At 42.7% G+C, this 15,558-nt stretch overlaps 2 protein-coding genes across 2 annotated transcripts in view; one reads left to right on the plus strand and one right to left on the minus strand.

Annotated features, from left to right (window-relative positions):
- The window catches only part of THOC7 (THO complex subunit 7), an 18,752-nt gene extending 10,699 nt beyond the window's left edge, over positions 1–8,053 (minus strand). The window contains exon 1 of the mRNA XM_004482459.5: positions 7,846–8,053. Within this exon, the coding sequence (XP_004482516.1) occupies positions 7,846–7,864 (19 nt within the window). The 5' untranslated portion in view covers positions 7,865–8,053. The remainder of the gene's footprint in view (positions 1–7,845) is intronic.
- A 96-nt stretch (positions 8,054–8,149) lies between these two features.
- The window catches only part of ATXN7 (ataxin 7), a 184,008-nt gene continuing 176,599 nt past the window's right edge, over positions 8,150–15,558 (plus strand). The window contains exon 1 of the mRNA XM_058288589.2: positions 8,150–8,221. The gene's annotated coding sequence lies outside the window, so the exon portion shown is untranslated. The remainder of the gene's footprint in view (positions 8,222–15,558) is intronic.

A 15,558-nucleotide genomic window follows, 5' to 3' on the forward strand; every position in this document is an offset into this window, starting at 1 on the left:
TAAAATAATCTCAAACTGCCACACAGTGAAAAAATATCCTTGCCCTTCCAGAGCTGGCATTCTAATGAATTGTTGAGTAGAAATAATTTTTAGGTACCACTGTGGAAATAACTCAATAATACCTGCATAACCGTTTTTGGAAAACCTGCCTCAACACAAGGGAAGTTCTGAGTGTTCATTTCTCTGGTAGTGTGAGTCCCTGGTAAAAGGAATAAAGAGAAGGAAAGACTTAAAAGATGTAGCGGCAGACTAGAAAAGAGAATGGGAGATGGGTCAGAGAAAAAGGAATGGAATTTTTTTTTCTTAACGTAATTGAGTTATAATATTCATAACATTTGTCCCCCCATGAGGAATTTTTTCAAAAAAACATATACAAGAATGTCTTACTCTTGCTCCAAGGGAAAGAGAAGGAATAGAGAAACAGTACAGATTACCATTATGAGTAATAAGTGGGACCCTAAACCGCCTGACCAGCAGCCCTGAGCTAGTATTCTTGCCTGGCCAAAACAATGCTGCATCTTAAAAAAAGAAAGTCAAATCGAAACCACAGTGAAATATCATTTTTCATCTATCAGAGCAAAAGACCTGGTAATAAAAGTTCTGGCAATGGTCTTGGGAAGCTGCACTTATATACAATGTTGGAATGTAAACCAGTAAAACTCTTTGTAGGGCAACTGCACAATAACAAACCAAATTTAAAATGTACATATTTTTCTGTACTTGTCATTCTAATTGTAGGAATTTATACTATAGATATATGTACACCCAAGCACAAAGAGAGATGTAAAGGGATGTTTTCGGCAGTGCTGTTTATAGTAGAAAGATTGCAAACCTAAGCACCAGTAAGAGAGTGCTTATATTATAAAACATTCTTATCATGTAATATTATGTAGCCAAAATAATCTGAATGTATATACTAATGTCAGATACTTAGATATATTAAGTAAAAACAAAACAGGTGCAGAGAAGCACAGATATTATGTTGCCATTTGTGTAGATAAGGGGGAGATTGTGTGTTCATATATATATATTCAGGGAATATCCTTGGAAGAGTACACAAGAAACTGGTAGTAGTGGTTGCTTTTGGTGAGAGAGGCTGTAGACAGAAGTGGAGATTTAATTTTCCTATATACCACTTGTAGAGGATTTTTTTTTCTTTTAATGTGTGATGCATTTTTTAAAAATTTGTTTTTTAAGTGAGTAATTCCTGGAGAGTCTGCATGATGAATCAACATCAAAATCTTTAAACAATAGTTCCTGTGTGTAGGCAGAAGTATTTTTGAGCGCAGGTGCAGCAGAGATAAACTTCGGAAGGCAGATGGCTCCAGTTTTAAAATACATTCTGTGACAACATCAGATAAACATTTTTAGAATTGGGTTTGGTTCTCAGAGTCAGGGCTTTTAATGTACTACTCAAGCTACAGATTCATCAGGTGTTTTATTTAATTTTACCTTTTAAAATACAACTAGTGCTTTCAGTCTTTAATCACTAACCAAGTTACTTGAGGAAACTAAGATAAATAAAACAGTCCTCAAAAAGATTAAAAATGCAGAAAGTGAATAGATATTTTTTATTACTGATGTGCTGTTTATTTTTAGGAGGTACCAGGGAGTGAACCCAGGACCTCATACATGGGAAGCAGGTGCTCAACTACTTGAGCTACATCCACTACCCTGTATGTGTTTTAACTTTACTAAAATAAAATTAAGCAATGGTTGGGCAATTTGGTGGCACTGATGCTGTTCAACAATTCCTTTGCTTATCTTCTTAATTCTGCTTTTCTTAAGCCTCCAAGAAACCCTGTCTTCCTCCTCTTCACCAGAAGCCTGGGCCTCCTGCTTTATTATGAGGACCAGGGATTTCAATTGTAAATGCATTCAGAAAATAGGCAGGTAATATCTGGGGATAACAGGGGAGTAAGTTCCCTGACTGATGGGGAAACTACTAACAAATCTAATCTTAAAAGTTGTTGTTGTTTTTTATTTTAAACTTTTTATTTTGAAATGCTCTCAAGACAGTTTTGTAACTGTACAAGACAGTTACAAAAGTAATAAAAACCCCATACAGAGAACTATAGCTCCAAATAACAACTCCTATTTAGAGAATTCCACATAGAGATCTGGTATGTTGGATATCAGATCCACCAATTTAAATATTTTGCCACATTTTCCATGTCATTCTATGTATTCATCAATTTATCACTCCATCTATCTATTCATCAATTCATCAATCTATTTTCTGAACTCTTAAAGGTAGGTTGTATACATCATGCTTCTTAAACAGTTAAGACTGCCATGTACATTCCCTAAGAGAAAGCATATTCACTTACATATCCACCATAAGCATATTTATCAGCTTTAAGAAATTGAACATTGACATAAAGCTTAAAGCCTATATTTTAATGTTTTCATATGTCCCAATAATGTCATTTGAGCCTTCACTCTTCCCTTGTTAGAACCCATCCAGGACCTTGTATTGCCTTTAATTGCCGTTGTCCCTTTAGTGACTCTTTTTTTAAATTGTGGGAACATATATACAACATGAACTTTCCTATCTCAACACCCAAGAAAAAAGCATTCTGACTTCAATCTTTTTAAAAAGTCTGTTACATAACAGATATATCAAGTATTATCAGAAGCAGATACCAGTGAAACGTTTAACACTGAATTCAAGAGAATTCTTCTGTGGAAAGAAGCCAGTCAGCCCCTTAGGAATCAAGCTCAAGGTACCTAAGTGAAATCCACAAGTAAAAACCAATTTAAGGGAAGCAGACTTGGACCAATGGATAGGGCGTCTGCCTACCACATGGGAAGTCTGCGGTTCAAACCCTGGGCCTCCTCGATCCGTGTGCAGCTGGCCCACACACAGTGCTGATGCGCGCAAGGAGTGCCGTGCCACGCAGGGGTGTCCCCCAGGTAGGGGAGCCCCACGTGCAAGGAGTGCGCCCCGTAAGGAGAGCCATCCTGCGCAAAACAAAGTGCAGCCTGCCCAGGAATGGCGTCGCGCAAACATGGAGAGCTGACGCAGCAAGATGACACAACAAAAAGAGACAGATTCCTACAGAAGAACACACAGTGAATGAACACAGACAGCAGACAACGGGGGGGGGGGGGGGGGGGGAAGGGAAGGGAGAGAGAGATAAATAAAAAATAAATGTTTAAAAAAAAAAAAGAATTCTGAGGGAGCAGATGTAGTGGTTGAGTGCCTGCCTCCCACACAGGAGGCCCTAGGTTTAGTCCCTGGTACCTCCTAAAAAAAAAAAAAATCCTGAAATACTGATACTTAACGCCATTCATTTTCCACTTTAGATGGATTGCATGGTGTGTGAATATATCTCAATAAAACTGCTTAAGAAAAGAAAAAAAGAATTCTGAAAACCACAAGAAAGAAGCAACATGTTGCATACAAGTCAGCCTCAATAAGGTTAAGTGCCTCAATAAGGTTTTATCAGAAACCAGAGGCAAGCAGGCAATGGTATGACATACTTAAAGGGTAGAAAAGAAAAAAAACTGCCAACCAAGAATTTTGTATCTTGTCAAACTGCCTTTCAGAAATGAGGGAGGGATTAAGATATCCCCAGATAAAGAAAAACTGAGGGAGTCATCACCACGAGATTGGCCTGGGCCTACAAGCAATGTTAAAGAGAGCTCTGTAGGTTGAAAGGAAAAGACAACAGAAAAGAGACTGAAGCCCACATTAAGAAAAGAAGATTTCTGGTAAGGATAATAACAGGGGTAAATATAAATGACAGTACTATTTTTTTTTTTTAAAGATTTATTTATTTAATTTTCCCCCCTCCCCTGGTTGTCTGTTCTTGGTGTCTGTTTGCTGCGTCTTGTTTCTTTGTCCGCTTCTGTTGTCGTCAGCGGTATGGGAAGTGTGGGCGGCGCCATTCCTGGGCAGGCTGCTCTTTCCTTTCACGCTGGGCGGCTCCCCTCACGGGCGCACTTCCTGCGCGTGGTGCTCCCCCACGCGGGGGACACCCCTGCGCAGCACGGCACTCCTTGCGCATGGCCAGCTCCACACAGGTCAAGGAGGCCCAGGGTTTGAACCACGGACCTCCCATATGGTAGACGGACGCCCTAATCACTGGGCCAAAGTCCGTTTCCCAACAGTACTATTTTATTTGTGCTTTGTGACTCCACTTTTCACTTTCTACTGGATCTAAAATTCAAAGGCATAAAATGATACTCCAGAAGTTTTGGATTCAATGGAAAAATACGTGATTGATGATAAGAACTACATAAAGGCGGGGGTGGGGGGGAAGGAGGTGTTCAGGAGTATAGTTTACATCTACTATGGGAGTTAAGTTGGTATCAAAGAGTGTTATAGATTTTGGATGTTAAATTTAAGCCCCATGGTAACTATACAGAACACACTGGAGAATATGCAAGCTCACAGAGACAGAAAGTAGAATACAGGTTGCCAAGGGTGGGGGACAGGGGTAATGGGGAGGTAATGCAAAATGAGTATTGAGCTTGTGTTTGGGGAGATGGGAAAGTTTTAGTAACGGAAGGTGGTGAGGGTACTGCAACACAGTGAATGTGATTAATCCCAGTGAAAAGACAGCTAAGAGACATTTGCAGTTTTCTTAATGTACTAGAATTTACCTCATGCACTTTGAAGACCACCCCCACTTTTTATTTCCTCTTGTTTTTCCTAGTCTCAGTGTTCCTTTTGCTGCTTCCTCATCCATTTATTCTACTTAATGTTACCTCATTATGATATACTACCTTAAATAACTTCTGGAATAAGGCATATAAGTAAATTAAGTATTGAGGGCTATACCAGTATATGCATAAAATAACGTGGTTAACAACACTGTGACTATACTAAAAGCCACTGATTATACAGTTTGGATAGATCATATGGTGTATATCTCAATAAAACTGCTTAATAAATAATTGTGCCAGAATAACCAGAAACAGCAGCTTTGTACAGCAGGGGAAACCTAGATCAAGGGGTGAAGAATTTTCTTCTTAGTTACTTTGTTTGGTTTTCGCTGTTTATTATTATTATTAAAATAATGAAAATGTTCTAATGATGACTGAGGTAATAAATGCGCAAATATGTGATTGTACCAAATACCATTGATTATACTCTTTGGATGAACTGTATTCTTTATTAATGTGTATCAATAAAATTGATTTGTTAAAAAAATGTGGTTAACAAGTGAGAGAGCAATGGGTTCTAGAAAAGAGAAGAGGGGATATTTGAGGTGGGTCTTGAAGAAATAAATGGCATCTCACCAGGCAGAAAAGGCAGGGAAGGGCAACCTGTGCAGGCAAAGAGATGGAGAAGGTACATATTCCTTTTCATCACAAAGGAAAGTGGAAGGAAGATGAGTAAACCAACTAACTCTTACATTTAATAACATTTATTGAACACGATTGTGTGTCAGACTCAGGGCAAAGCCCTTTACAACATTTACTGTGTTTTAACTCTCAAAACTACTCTATGAGATAGACTTTATTATCCATATTCACAGAAAATGAAACTGAGGCTCAAAGAGGTGAATTAACTTGCCCATAGTCAGAGAACTTGTAAGAGGCAGAGTGGGGATTTCTGTTGCCTCCTAGGATGTGGGGGACACTGGACTGCGTTGTTTCCTAAAATTCATCTTCCTTCCCATTCTCCCATCTGACAAACCTATCCCTCCTCTGCAGCTCTCTGCCTCAATAGAGAAGTAACACTAACAAGCACACATTGTCGTTCAAGCAAGAACTGGGGTCATTCATGACCCCTTCCCTCACATCCACTCAATCACTGAAGTCCTGACATTCTACCTCATAAATCTCTCTCCCACCTGTCACTTCTCTGCATTTGATGACCATCTTGGTCCGAGTCCCATTATCTCTCACCAGGAGCACTGCAGCAGTAGCTGAGAGACAGGATGCATAATGTTGAAGAGCAGGAACTCTGGAGCCAGGCTGCCTGGTTTTGAGCCCAGGCTCTATAACTTACTACCCATGTGACTTTGGGCAAGTTAACCTCTTTGTGTCCCAGTTTCATTTGTAAAGGGGAAAAATAATTAGAACACTGCTTGGCACATGGTATGAATACCACATAAATGTCAGAGAGGAAAGAATGAACTTAGCTCCTTACTTTCCCTTCCATTCACCATTCTTCATAGTGGAGTATTGTTTTACAAAATGCAAATCTGATCACACCACTCCAATGTAAACACTTTTAAGACTTCCCATTGACCTTATAAACCTCTGGCTCATAACTTTCTAAATTCTGGTCATTACTAGTGATCTTGGTGTTCTTCCAGCACTGTGGGGGCTTGTGCACTAGCGATTCCCCACCTGGAACACCGTCCCGCAACCACATCTGTTTACCCCTTAAAAGTGGGATGAAAGTAACTTTTTCAGGGAGACTATCTGATGTTCCAGAAATGGATAAGCAATCTTTGTTACATGCTCCTATGGCTCCCAACCTTGTAATTCCCAGGTGGCAATATTAACCACCCTTAAAAAATTATTCATTGTGTCTTTCCCACGGGAGATTTAAGGTCTTGCCTGTTGGTTCTGGGCTGTAATTCCAAAGCCTAGGCCAGGGAGGATAAACATCTACTGAATAAATGAAGCTGAGAGGAAGCAAAGTTGAAACTTCCCATTAAATTCCTGGACCTTTCATAGCCTCCCTCCTCCACCACTCCTTACCATGTCCACAAATTTGGGCCTATCATTCTTTCCATTACTGGTGCCCTAAGGTGGAGACCCTGTCTGCACCCAACTTTTCAGATGGGACCTCTCCAAAGACATCTCCAGTTACTGGTTACTTTCTCCTCAAACTGGCCCAGGGACCCTTGATCTCCCCTTTCCAGATGTCAAAGGACTAACTCCTCCATAACCAGATACCCTCCTAAGTGCTCCTGCCAGTTGCCCATCATGACTGTTCACTTTTCCCCAAGGTGCCACCCATTTCTGCCCTAGGTCTGTAGACAACCCCTTGGATCCCTCTTCACAGTAGCCCACCTTCCTAAACTGTTCGCACAACCGTCCAAGAATCCAGCCTCTGCCTCCCCCTCCACATCCGTTCCAGCCGACAAACCCTTCCCAACATCCATGCATAAATCTTATACCGTCCTCATCTCTTCTAGGCGCCCTCATCTCTACGCTGGCTCTTTGCCTCTTATATCTCCAAGGTACACTCCTTGATTACCCTCCAGATATTCCATTCACATCTCCACCTTTTAGATGATGCTCCCAGCTCCTCCTCCCCGCCCCCAATCCACTCCTAGTTCCCAGGTATCATTGCGATTCACCCCACTGCCTGGGGACCTTCCCAATCTACCCAGAAGACTACTTCCTCCACATGTCACCCGGTATATCCAGACGCTCCAAGTACCATTACCTGGAACCCACCCCCTCTTTTCCAGGTGGCCTGGGAACCCGCCCCTCCCCCCATCCATCCCTGGACGCTCCCACTTGCTGCCCCCCACCCCCCCGGCCTTCGGGACCTTGGTATCACACGTTCCACCAATTCCCTCCATACTCCACTTCCGCGCTGCACGAACCTCCCTTTCCCCTCCACTGCTCCCTCACCCCATCCTTCCGCAGCCGGGACTCCACCCGGTACCACCCGCCCACAGACCGCTTCCAGCCCCCCCGGTCCCCACGTGTGCTCCCAGCCCCCCGACGACCCTTCCAGCACCCCCTCTCCACCCTGGGCGCGGCCTCCGGGAAGATGAGGCTAGAGGGCTCCAGGGAGAGGCCTGGAGACTCGGATCTCCGAGAGGTCTGACCCGGGAGGCCGAGGGGATCCCGGAAGTGGCCAGGGGATCCCGGAGGCCAAGGGCCTCCCGGGAGCCGGCCGGGGTGGCGGCGGTCGGGCCTCACCGTCAGTCACGGCTCCCATGGCGTGCGCGGCGGCGGCGGCGGCGGCGGCGGCGGCGCAAGCTGAGGCGGCGGTTGGCGGCGGCGGAGGTCAAACTCCCACAATGCAGCCGGGTAAACAGCCATGGAGGCGGAGGCGGCGGCGCCCGCGGCCGCCCGCTCCGACGCCTGAGCCGCGCCGCGCCGCGCCGCCGCGGGACCCGCGCTCCCCGCGCTCCCGGTGCCCCCCGGGAGCTGCCGCGGCCGGCGCGCGTGGGGGCGAGGCCAGGCGGGCGGCGGCGGCGGCGGCCTCGGCTGTCGCCGGCCCCCGCCGCCCCCCTCGCCGCCCCCGCCCGGCCCACGCCCAGAGGCCGCCCCGGAGGCCGCAGCCAACCGCCAGGTGAGCTCGCCCGGGCGCCGCCGGGGCTGCGGGGCCACGGCGGCCCCCCTGGGGTCGGTCGGGGCCAGGCCCCTCGAGCCTTCCCCGAGAAGACAGTCCCTGTCCCCCGTCCCGTCCAGGCTGCTGCTGGGGGTGCGCTCGCTCCGCTGGAGCGAGGCGGGGAGGCCGGTGGACGGGGAGCGTCAGTCTCGGGCGAGCCCGGGTGACGCGGGGCTGGGGGCACTGAGGGGCTCCGCGGGGCTCCGCGCGAGGGTCTCCACGAAGTTGGCGGCCACGCGCGCCCGGGCGGGCTCGAACGTGGGGGTTTGCGCCGCGCGGCTGGCGATCACGAAAGGCCCCGGGTTCCAGGTAGCGCGGTGCGGGTCCCTGCTGCTGACCCTTTAGCCCTTCTGGGCTCCGGCCAGGGCTGGGAAAAGGAGAAAGAGAAACTTGTCTTCCCTTGGAGTTCGTAGAGCGACCAGGAGCATGTGTGCATGCCGGCCGCACTCGCACCCGGTTCCCCGACAGACCTGGAGTTCCGTCGGCGGTCAGGATGGGGGTGCCTTTAATTATTTATTTTTTTCTTTTATTTTCAAAAAGTGTTTCTGTAACTGCCCTTCTCAAGGGGGAAGTTGAAAGTGAGAGTGGGGGGAGTGTCAGTGAGAAACGTTGCCTTGTGTGTAGAGTTACACATTTCCGGAGTACACTGCAAATTATATTGACATTTCTTCCCAAAGTCACTTTGATTCAACTTGGATGAGTTTCCCGTAAATTGCAACATTCTGTTGGTGAGAGGCCGGTGAGGAAACAGGCACCAATACAGCTGAGTTGACCTCTGATGAGAGATAAAAATTAGCCACAAGAAACCTGTCAGAGTTTTGAAGCCAGGTTTAATGCAAACGAGCCATATCGTTGTTTTCCAATTTTCCTGATTCCCAAGTTCCCTGCCTCTTACTACCTGTGAGTGAAGCACTTGTGCAGGGTGGATTTTGTTGTTTCGGTTTCCTTACTAAAGTTGGACTCATACTCTTCATTTCCCCCACTTCTCTCAAAGAGGAAGAATGGTTAAATGCAAATGTATGGCAGTGAAGTGCCTTTTATCTCTAGCTAAAAATCGGTATATGTAAAATTTTATTCAGGTGTATGAGGCCAGAAACTTCAATAATGCCATTTATAATGCTCTCAAGAATTAGGGCCTTCAACTTTTGACACAAAGCAAAGAATTACCTTTAGTGAAGATTCTGAGGTTTAAATTTGACCTCTAGTGTGTGAAACCTCCTCTGGCTCTGAAATAATTCTAAGTCTAAACTCTGCTCAGTTCCTTGGTTTTAGAAGGAGAGGGGACACACTAACCCAAGGAAGAATTGCTTTAAATCTTAAGTACTACAAACTGTACATTGGAAGTGTTAATTATCTGTATATCCTGAATGGCGTTTTAGTGAATGGTTATTGTTTAAAAGTAATTGTCAAATGGTGGAATGAAGTGCTTTTTTAAGTTACTTGTTACTTGATCTTATCATAATACTGATTTTGAAACAGTATCTTGTGATTGAAAATAATCTTTAATGTTTTTATAGGAAAGTATCACTGTCCCCTGTAACTTAATTTTTCATGGAACAGTTATTGGTAGATGGAGTCCTATCTGACCAAACTGTTTAAGTTCTTTTTGTAATTTACAATTTTATTGGATTGTGCTAGAAATTTTCTGAGAGAATAAGACCTGATTGAAAAGACTTTAAAGTCTGAGATATACCTGAAAATAAACATTCCTTTAAGTTCTTGACTCAAGTATTAGGAAACACATCATAATTTGAATCTATGAACTTTTAACTACCTGCTTTGTCAACCACATAATTTAACTCACATATACATGGACACAGATCTTTGTTTTGATCATTTAAGGCTTTTTTCTAAATGCCCTTCCTTTGCAATATTTATAGTGAGAGAACATAGGAAATTTTAGAAGTATTCTGTTTTTCTTCATAATCAGTTATCAATTAACCAATTTTGTATAACTGAATGTTAAAGTAGGAAGGACCCAAGTTTTATGCCATACTAACGTTTCTTTCTTTTCTAGGGAGTCCTCTGTGGGCAGAGATACAGAAATGGAAGTAGCAGATTTTAAGCTATAGCAAAACTGACTTGTACTTTGAACTTGTACTGCTTAGATTTCATGTTCAACTCATATCATTAGATTCCTGTTTTCTTTGAGAATATGAGTGATTAAAGAAGTTAATTTGAGTGTTTGTTTAATATTTGCTTTCAGAAAGTGTAAAGGATGGTAAGAGAGCTAGTTGTATGGTTTTTTCCCTGGGCCTGTAAAATGATGTAGGTATTTCTATAGTGTACCTTTAGACTAAGGGTTATCCTGGAGTCTGTGGATCCCCAGGATCCATGAATAGGCTTGAAGGGATTCCTGAACCCCTGTAGTTGGATCAAAACTTTTTGTGTATGTGTATTTTTCTGGGAAGAGGACCTATAGCTATTTTATACAAGAGGTCTTTTATAAAAATTTGAGACATCTTTTTATTAAATGCAAATGAAGAATAATCATTCTTAGGAGAAAAACAGTTTTAAAAAAAGTAGATCTTTGTATTTAGCACTTGCCTTTAAAGTTGTCCTCAGCCTAGTTATGTGGTCCTAGAAGTGCAAAAGCTTTCCAGTTTGTTCCTACAGCAGTGTTGCCTATCAGTTGATAAGCAGGACATGTACATACAGGGAAAGCTGGCCTGCCATGCTAGTCCTGAGTGTATTGTGGCTGTTTGTAATTATATTTAACATTTCAGAGCAGAGAGATGGATGGTGGATAAGCAGAAACTTGAGTTTGACATCAGCCCTTGGAGAAAATGATTCCTTCACCCACTCTCTTTTTGCTCTCTGGCAAAGCTGAAATTTAACTGGGAGATAATCATCCTAAGAAAATGTATTCGTGCCTTGGGAAGACAGCAGTGCATGGTGGAAAAAATACAGTTTCTGAGTCAAGTCAGACTTAAGTTCAAATCTGGGCTCTTTGGTTTACCGTAGCTACTTAACCTGCCTGACCTTCCAGAATCTCATCTGGATAATGCCTACCTAATGGGAGTATTGGGAAACTAGCATGGAATTTCCATGGAAACTTTTGGGTAGCATTTGCCCTAACAGCCATTAATAAACACCTGAGTGAATATGTATAATCATGGTATATGATATTGATTTCCAAATTGTTATGGTGAAGTATTAACAAACATTTTTAAAAATCAAGTTTTCAAAAATGAGTTAGGATCAAGTGGTCCTTGTGTTGTAGACATTTGGGGGAAAATTGAAGGAAAATGGTGGTGCAACTAGCAAAGCAGACGACATGGATGCTAGGAAGGAAGAAATAGTAGGCCACCCTTTAGCATCATAGCTCTCTCTGTAGGCAAGATTTTATTTGTTTACTCTCCAATTGTAATTTAAATAAAAAATCTAAATTAAAAACTACATGTGCTTCCTAGTCTACCACCCCTAAAAATACCTCCTTCAACCCCCCTTTTTGGGAACCCTAGGGAGGGTTCTAGGATGTATAACTATAACTGTCTAATTCTTACATCTTGAAAATGCTTCCACAATTGGGTATCTGTGTTGATTTTTCTCAGTAGAGAAAAGGATCTGGCAGAATGTGAATTGTATTTTCCTTTCTTTAAACTTTGAAACTGAAAAGGGTATTGTGAGTAGAAAGAGAACATGAGACATATAAATAAAATACTAATAATCCTTATGCCATAAAAATAAACTTGCTTGCACTGTTTCTGTGGTCTTTCCCTCTGCCTTTCATCCATTTGTGATGAGCATTCATTCCTTTTGCTTTCAAGTGTGGTAGTGGTTCTGAATGCGAGCTTTAGCCTCGTACCTGGGTTTGACTCCCATTTCCTGAGTTTCCTGATTGTGTTCAACTTGGGCAAGTCACTTAGCCTCTCTGAGTCTGGAGGAGATGACAATTAAAAGGAACAAATACAAAAGGCTTTCCTCAGTTCCGAGGCCCCTAGTCAGCCCTCAGAAGGTAGTAGCCATTTTGTGAATAGTTTCATAGCTTCATGCCCATCTTTAGAAGGAGATATTTAACACATGCTTTTAAAGAGAAAATGTTGAATCATTCCCATTACCACATAATACCTTTTGGGGCCATACTCTTTCAACTTCAAAAAAACCTTTCTCTTCTTTCTGCTTACCATGGGCAAGTACCAACCCCGCTCTAGCCTGTATAGAACCTATTAGACCTGTCCACTGTTCCTAGCAATGGTGTTGCATTCTCTATTAGGCTGCTAGGTTGTCTAAATCCAGGATATATCAGGGGCCAGACCAGCAAGCCTGCACGGTTTGAAGCCATGATCCAATTAAATGCTACATGATTTTATGGCCTAGACTGGAGGTCAACAAACTTTTTGTAAAGGGCCAGATAGTAAATATTTTTGGTTTTGTGGGACATCTGGTTTTCTGGCACCTACTCAATTCTGCCATTGTAGCAAGACATAAGCCATAGACATAGGTGAGTAGACATAGCTGTGTGCCAATATATTGACAATAACATTTTTATTTCATGTCGTTTTTGTGGGCCATGAAATATTTTATTCTTTTTATTTTTTTCAACTATTTAAAAATGCAAAAACCATTCTTAGTGCTTGGGGTGTGTAAGCAGCAGCTGGATTTGGCGCGTGGGCCATAGTTTGCTGACCCCTTGCCTAGAAGAATGTTAGACCCATAAGTCCGATAGTTTGTGGCATCACCAAACAACCTCCCTCCCCACGCTCTGCAATTTGTCACCTTGCATACCATGCATTTGGTTTGACAGCTTGATCTAATACCCTTCTGTTCCCTATGAAAGTGCAGTGGGTAAGCTGTTATCAGTCATAGCATGCGGCTTTCCCTTCTTAACACCAGCATTACACTGTATCATCATTTAATAGTATTTATTGCTAAAAAATGTTCCCACCTTGCCGGTTTTCCACAGAGCTTAATAATTAAGCCCTTCAGATCATGTGTGATGGTTTTGAAGGGAATCAGTGCCTTTGGAGCTATCTTATGCTTGATGTTCCTTTTGTCCTTACCATGCCCTGGAGGAGAAGTAATTCATGCCAGCTTCTCAGGCTGCCATCTAGACACTGTTATCTTAAGGAAATCGCTATCCAGGCCTTCCTACCCTCCACCCCCCCAACTTTTCTGGATGATATGTTTGGTTAAATAAAGCATGCAAAGATTCCTCAGTTGTTCTAACCCTTGGAAATTAGCTCCAGGACTGCTGTGTACAGAGCATGTAGATATATATGTCTGTGTGTAATTTCATCCAGCCATCACTGAAGCTCTGACGGCCACTTTTAGTTTCTCTCTCTCTCCCTCTGCTTCTCCCTCTCCCTTTCTCCCTATTCCTCTCTGTTTTTCTCCCCCTCTTTCTGCATCTTCTGTCCACCTTTTATAGGATACATTTTGGTGACCTGGTAACTGCTCTTAACTGACTGGTTTATTTTTTTTTTTGCCTCCCTTTTGGTCTTTTTGCATTCTCAGCTGATTTGTTTGTTTTGCAGTAAGTATGTTCTTTTGGAATTTAACTTTTCCAAACAACAATATCATGTTGAAAATAAAACCACAAAATTATTAGGTATTTTAGAATCTTTCTCCCTACATATATACACCTAAGACAATCTCAGAGGCATGTATTGCTATTATAGATATTTAGAGATAAAGTGCGGTTGAAAAAATTGCCGTTTTATCTAAATATTAGACACGTAAAATATGTTGCTACTCTTAACATTAAGAGTTTCCTTCTTTTCGAAAAGGTAAATTTGGTATATCTTTTCTGGATGACAGTTTTGGCAGTACAAATCAGTCATAAAAATAAGTCAAGTCCACATCTAGAAATTTTTAAGTTGGCCAAAATTCCTACTTATAGATATCTAAAAGAAAATATCTGGCAGCAGACTTGGCCCAGACGGTTAGGGCATCCGTCTACCACATGGGAGGTCCGCGGTTCAAACCCCAGGCCTCCTTGACCCGTGTGGAGCTGGCCCATGCGCAGTGCTGATACGCGCAAGGAGTGCTGGGCCACACAGGGGTGTCCCCCGTGTAGGGGAGCCCCATGCACAAGGAGTTCGTCCCGTAAGGAGAACCACCCAGCGTGAAAGAAAGTGCAGCCTGCCCAGGAATGGCACCGCACACGTGGAGAGCTGACACACAAGGGGACACAACAAAAAGAAACAGATTCCCATGCCGCTGACCACAACAGAATTGGACAAAGAAGATGCAGCAAATAGACACAGAGAACAGACAACCAGGGTGGGGAGGGGCAGGGGAGAGAAATAAATAAGTAAATCTTTAAAAAAATAAATAAATAAATATCTGAAAAGAATATACACCAAATAATAGGCACCTGTTATCTCTAGGGGATAGGATTACATGTGATTTTGTTCCTTTATGTTTTTCCTCAATTTTTTTTTTCATCTACCATGTATTGCTTTTATAGTTAGGGGAAAAAAATGATAAAGCTATTAAAGAATAAACATAGTAATTGGAATCATCTCCTATAAGTGATCCCTCATTATCTGAGATGACTAATTTGCTTCACAGTCTATGTTGTATTGAATGAGAAGTAAAATAGTCTTCCTTTTATAACTTTAAATGTTTTCTGTATTACTAATAAGCAAGAATATTTTCTGGCTCTTCCACCTGGAAAGAAAAAAATCTGGGTGGGACTAAACATGTGTTAGCCTTGTTTTTTGTTGTGGAGCATGTTTCTTCCTCTGTTGAAATTCTTATTCCTAAGGAACTCACATGTATGGAGTATAGAGTAGTGGTTAAAGTATGTGTTTCTCCACTTACTGTCTGTCACTTTCATCCAGTTAGGCCCTCAGGCTCCTCATCTGTAAAATAGGGGTGATAGCTTGCTAAAATGTTGTGAAAATTAATGAGGCAGGTGCTCAGCCAAGTACCACATACTTAGAAACAGTGAGGAAGAGGAAGTAGTGGGAGAGGTGAGGGTAATAATAATAATAATAATGGTAATGATTATGATAATATAAGCTGCTAATATTTCTCCCCTTCTAAATATAGGCCTCCATGAGGGCAGACAGCCTTATTTGCCACATTCACCAGCCTGAACCCTCTTACCAGACCAGGCACCTTGACCAAGACAGGAGTATGGCCTGGTCTCACCCAGTCGTGCCCTCTGTAGACCAGTATCTCTGTATATACTATGAACAAAAGTGGGTTTTTTGTTTCTTTAAAAAAAAAATAAAAGTGTTCAGAGGCTAATAATGCTCTGGCACCATTGATACTCAGTAAATATTTGTTGAATGGATAGTGACCTAAAGCAGGCGTTTCATTTCGAGAATGTGTGGTAAACTTTTAAA

This window comes from Dasypus novemcinctus, chromosome 26 (genome assembly GCF_030445035.2).
Source record: "Dasypus novemcinctus isolate mDasNov1 chromosome 26, mDasNov1.1.hap2, whole genome shotgun sequence".
NCBI classification, from domain to species: Eukaryota; Metazoa; Chordata; class Mammalia; order Cingulata; family Dasypodidae; genus Dasypus; species Dasypus novemcinctus.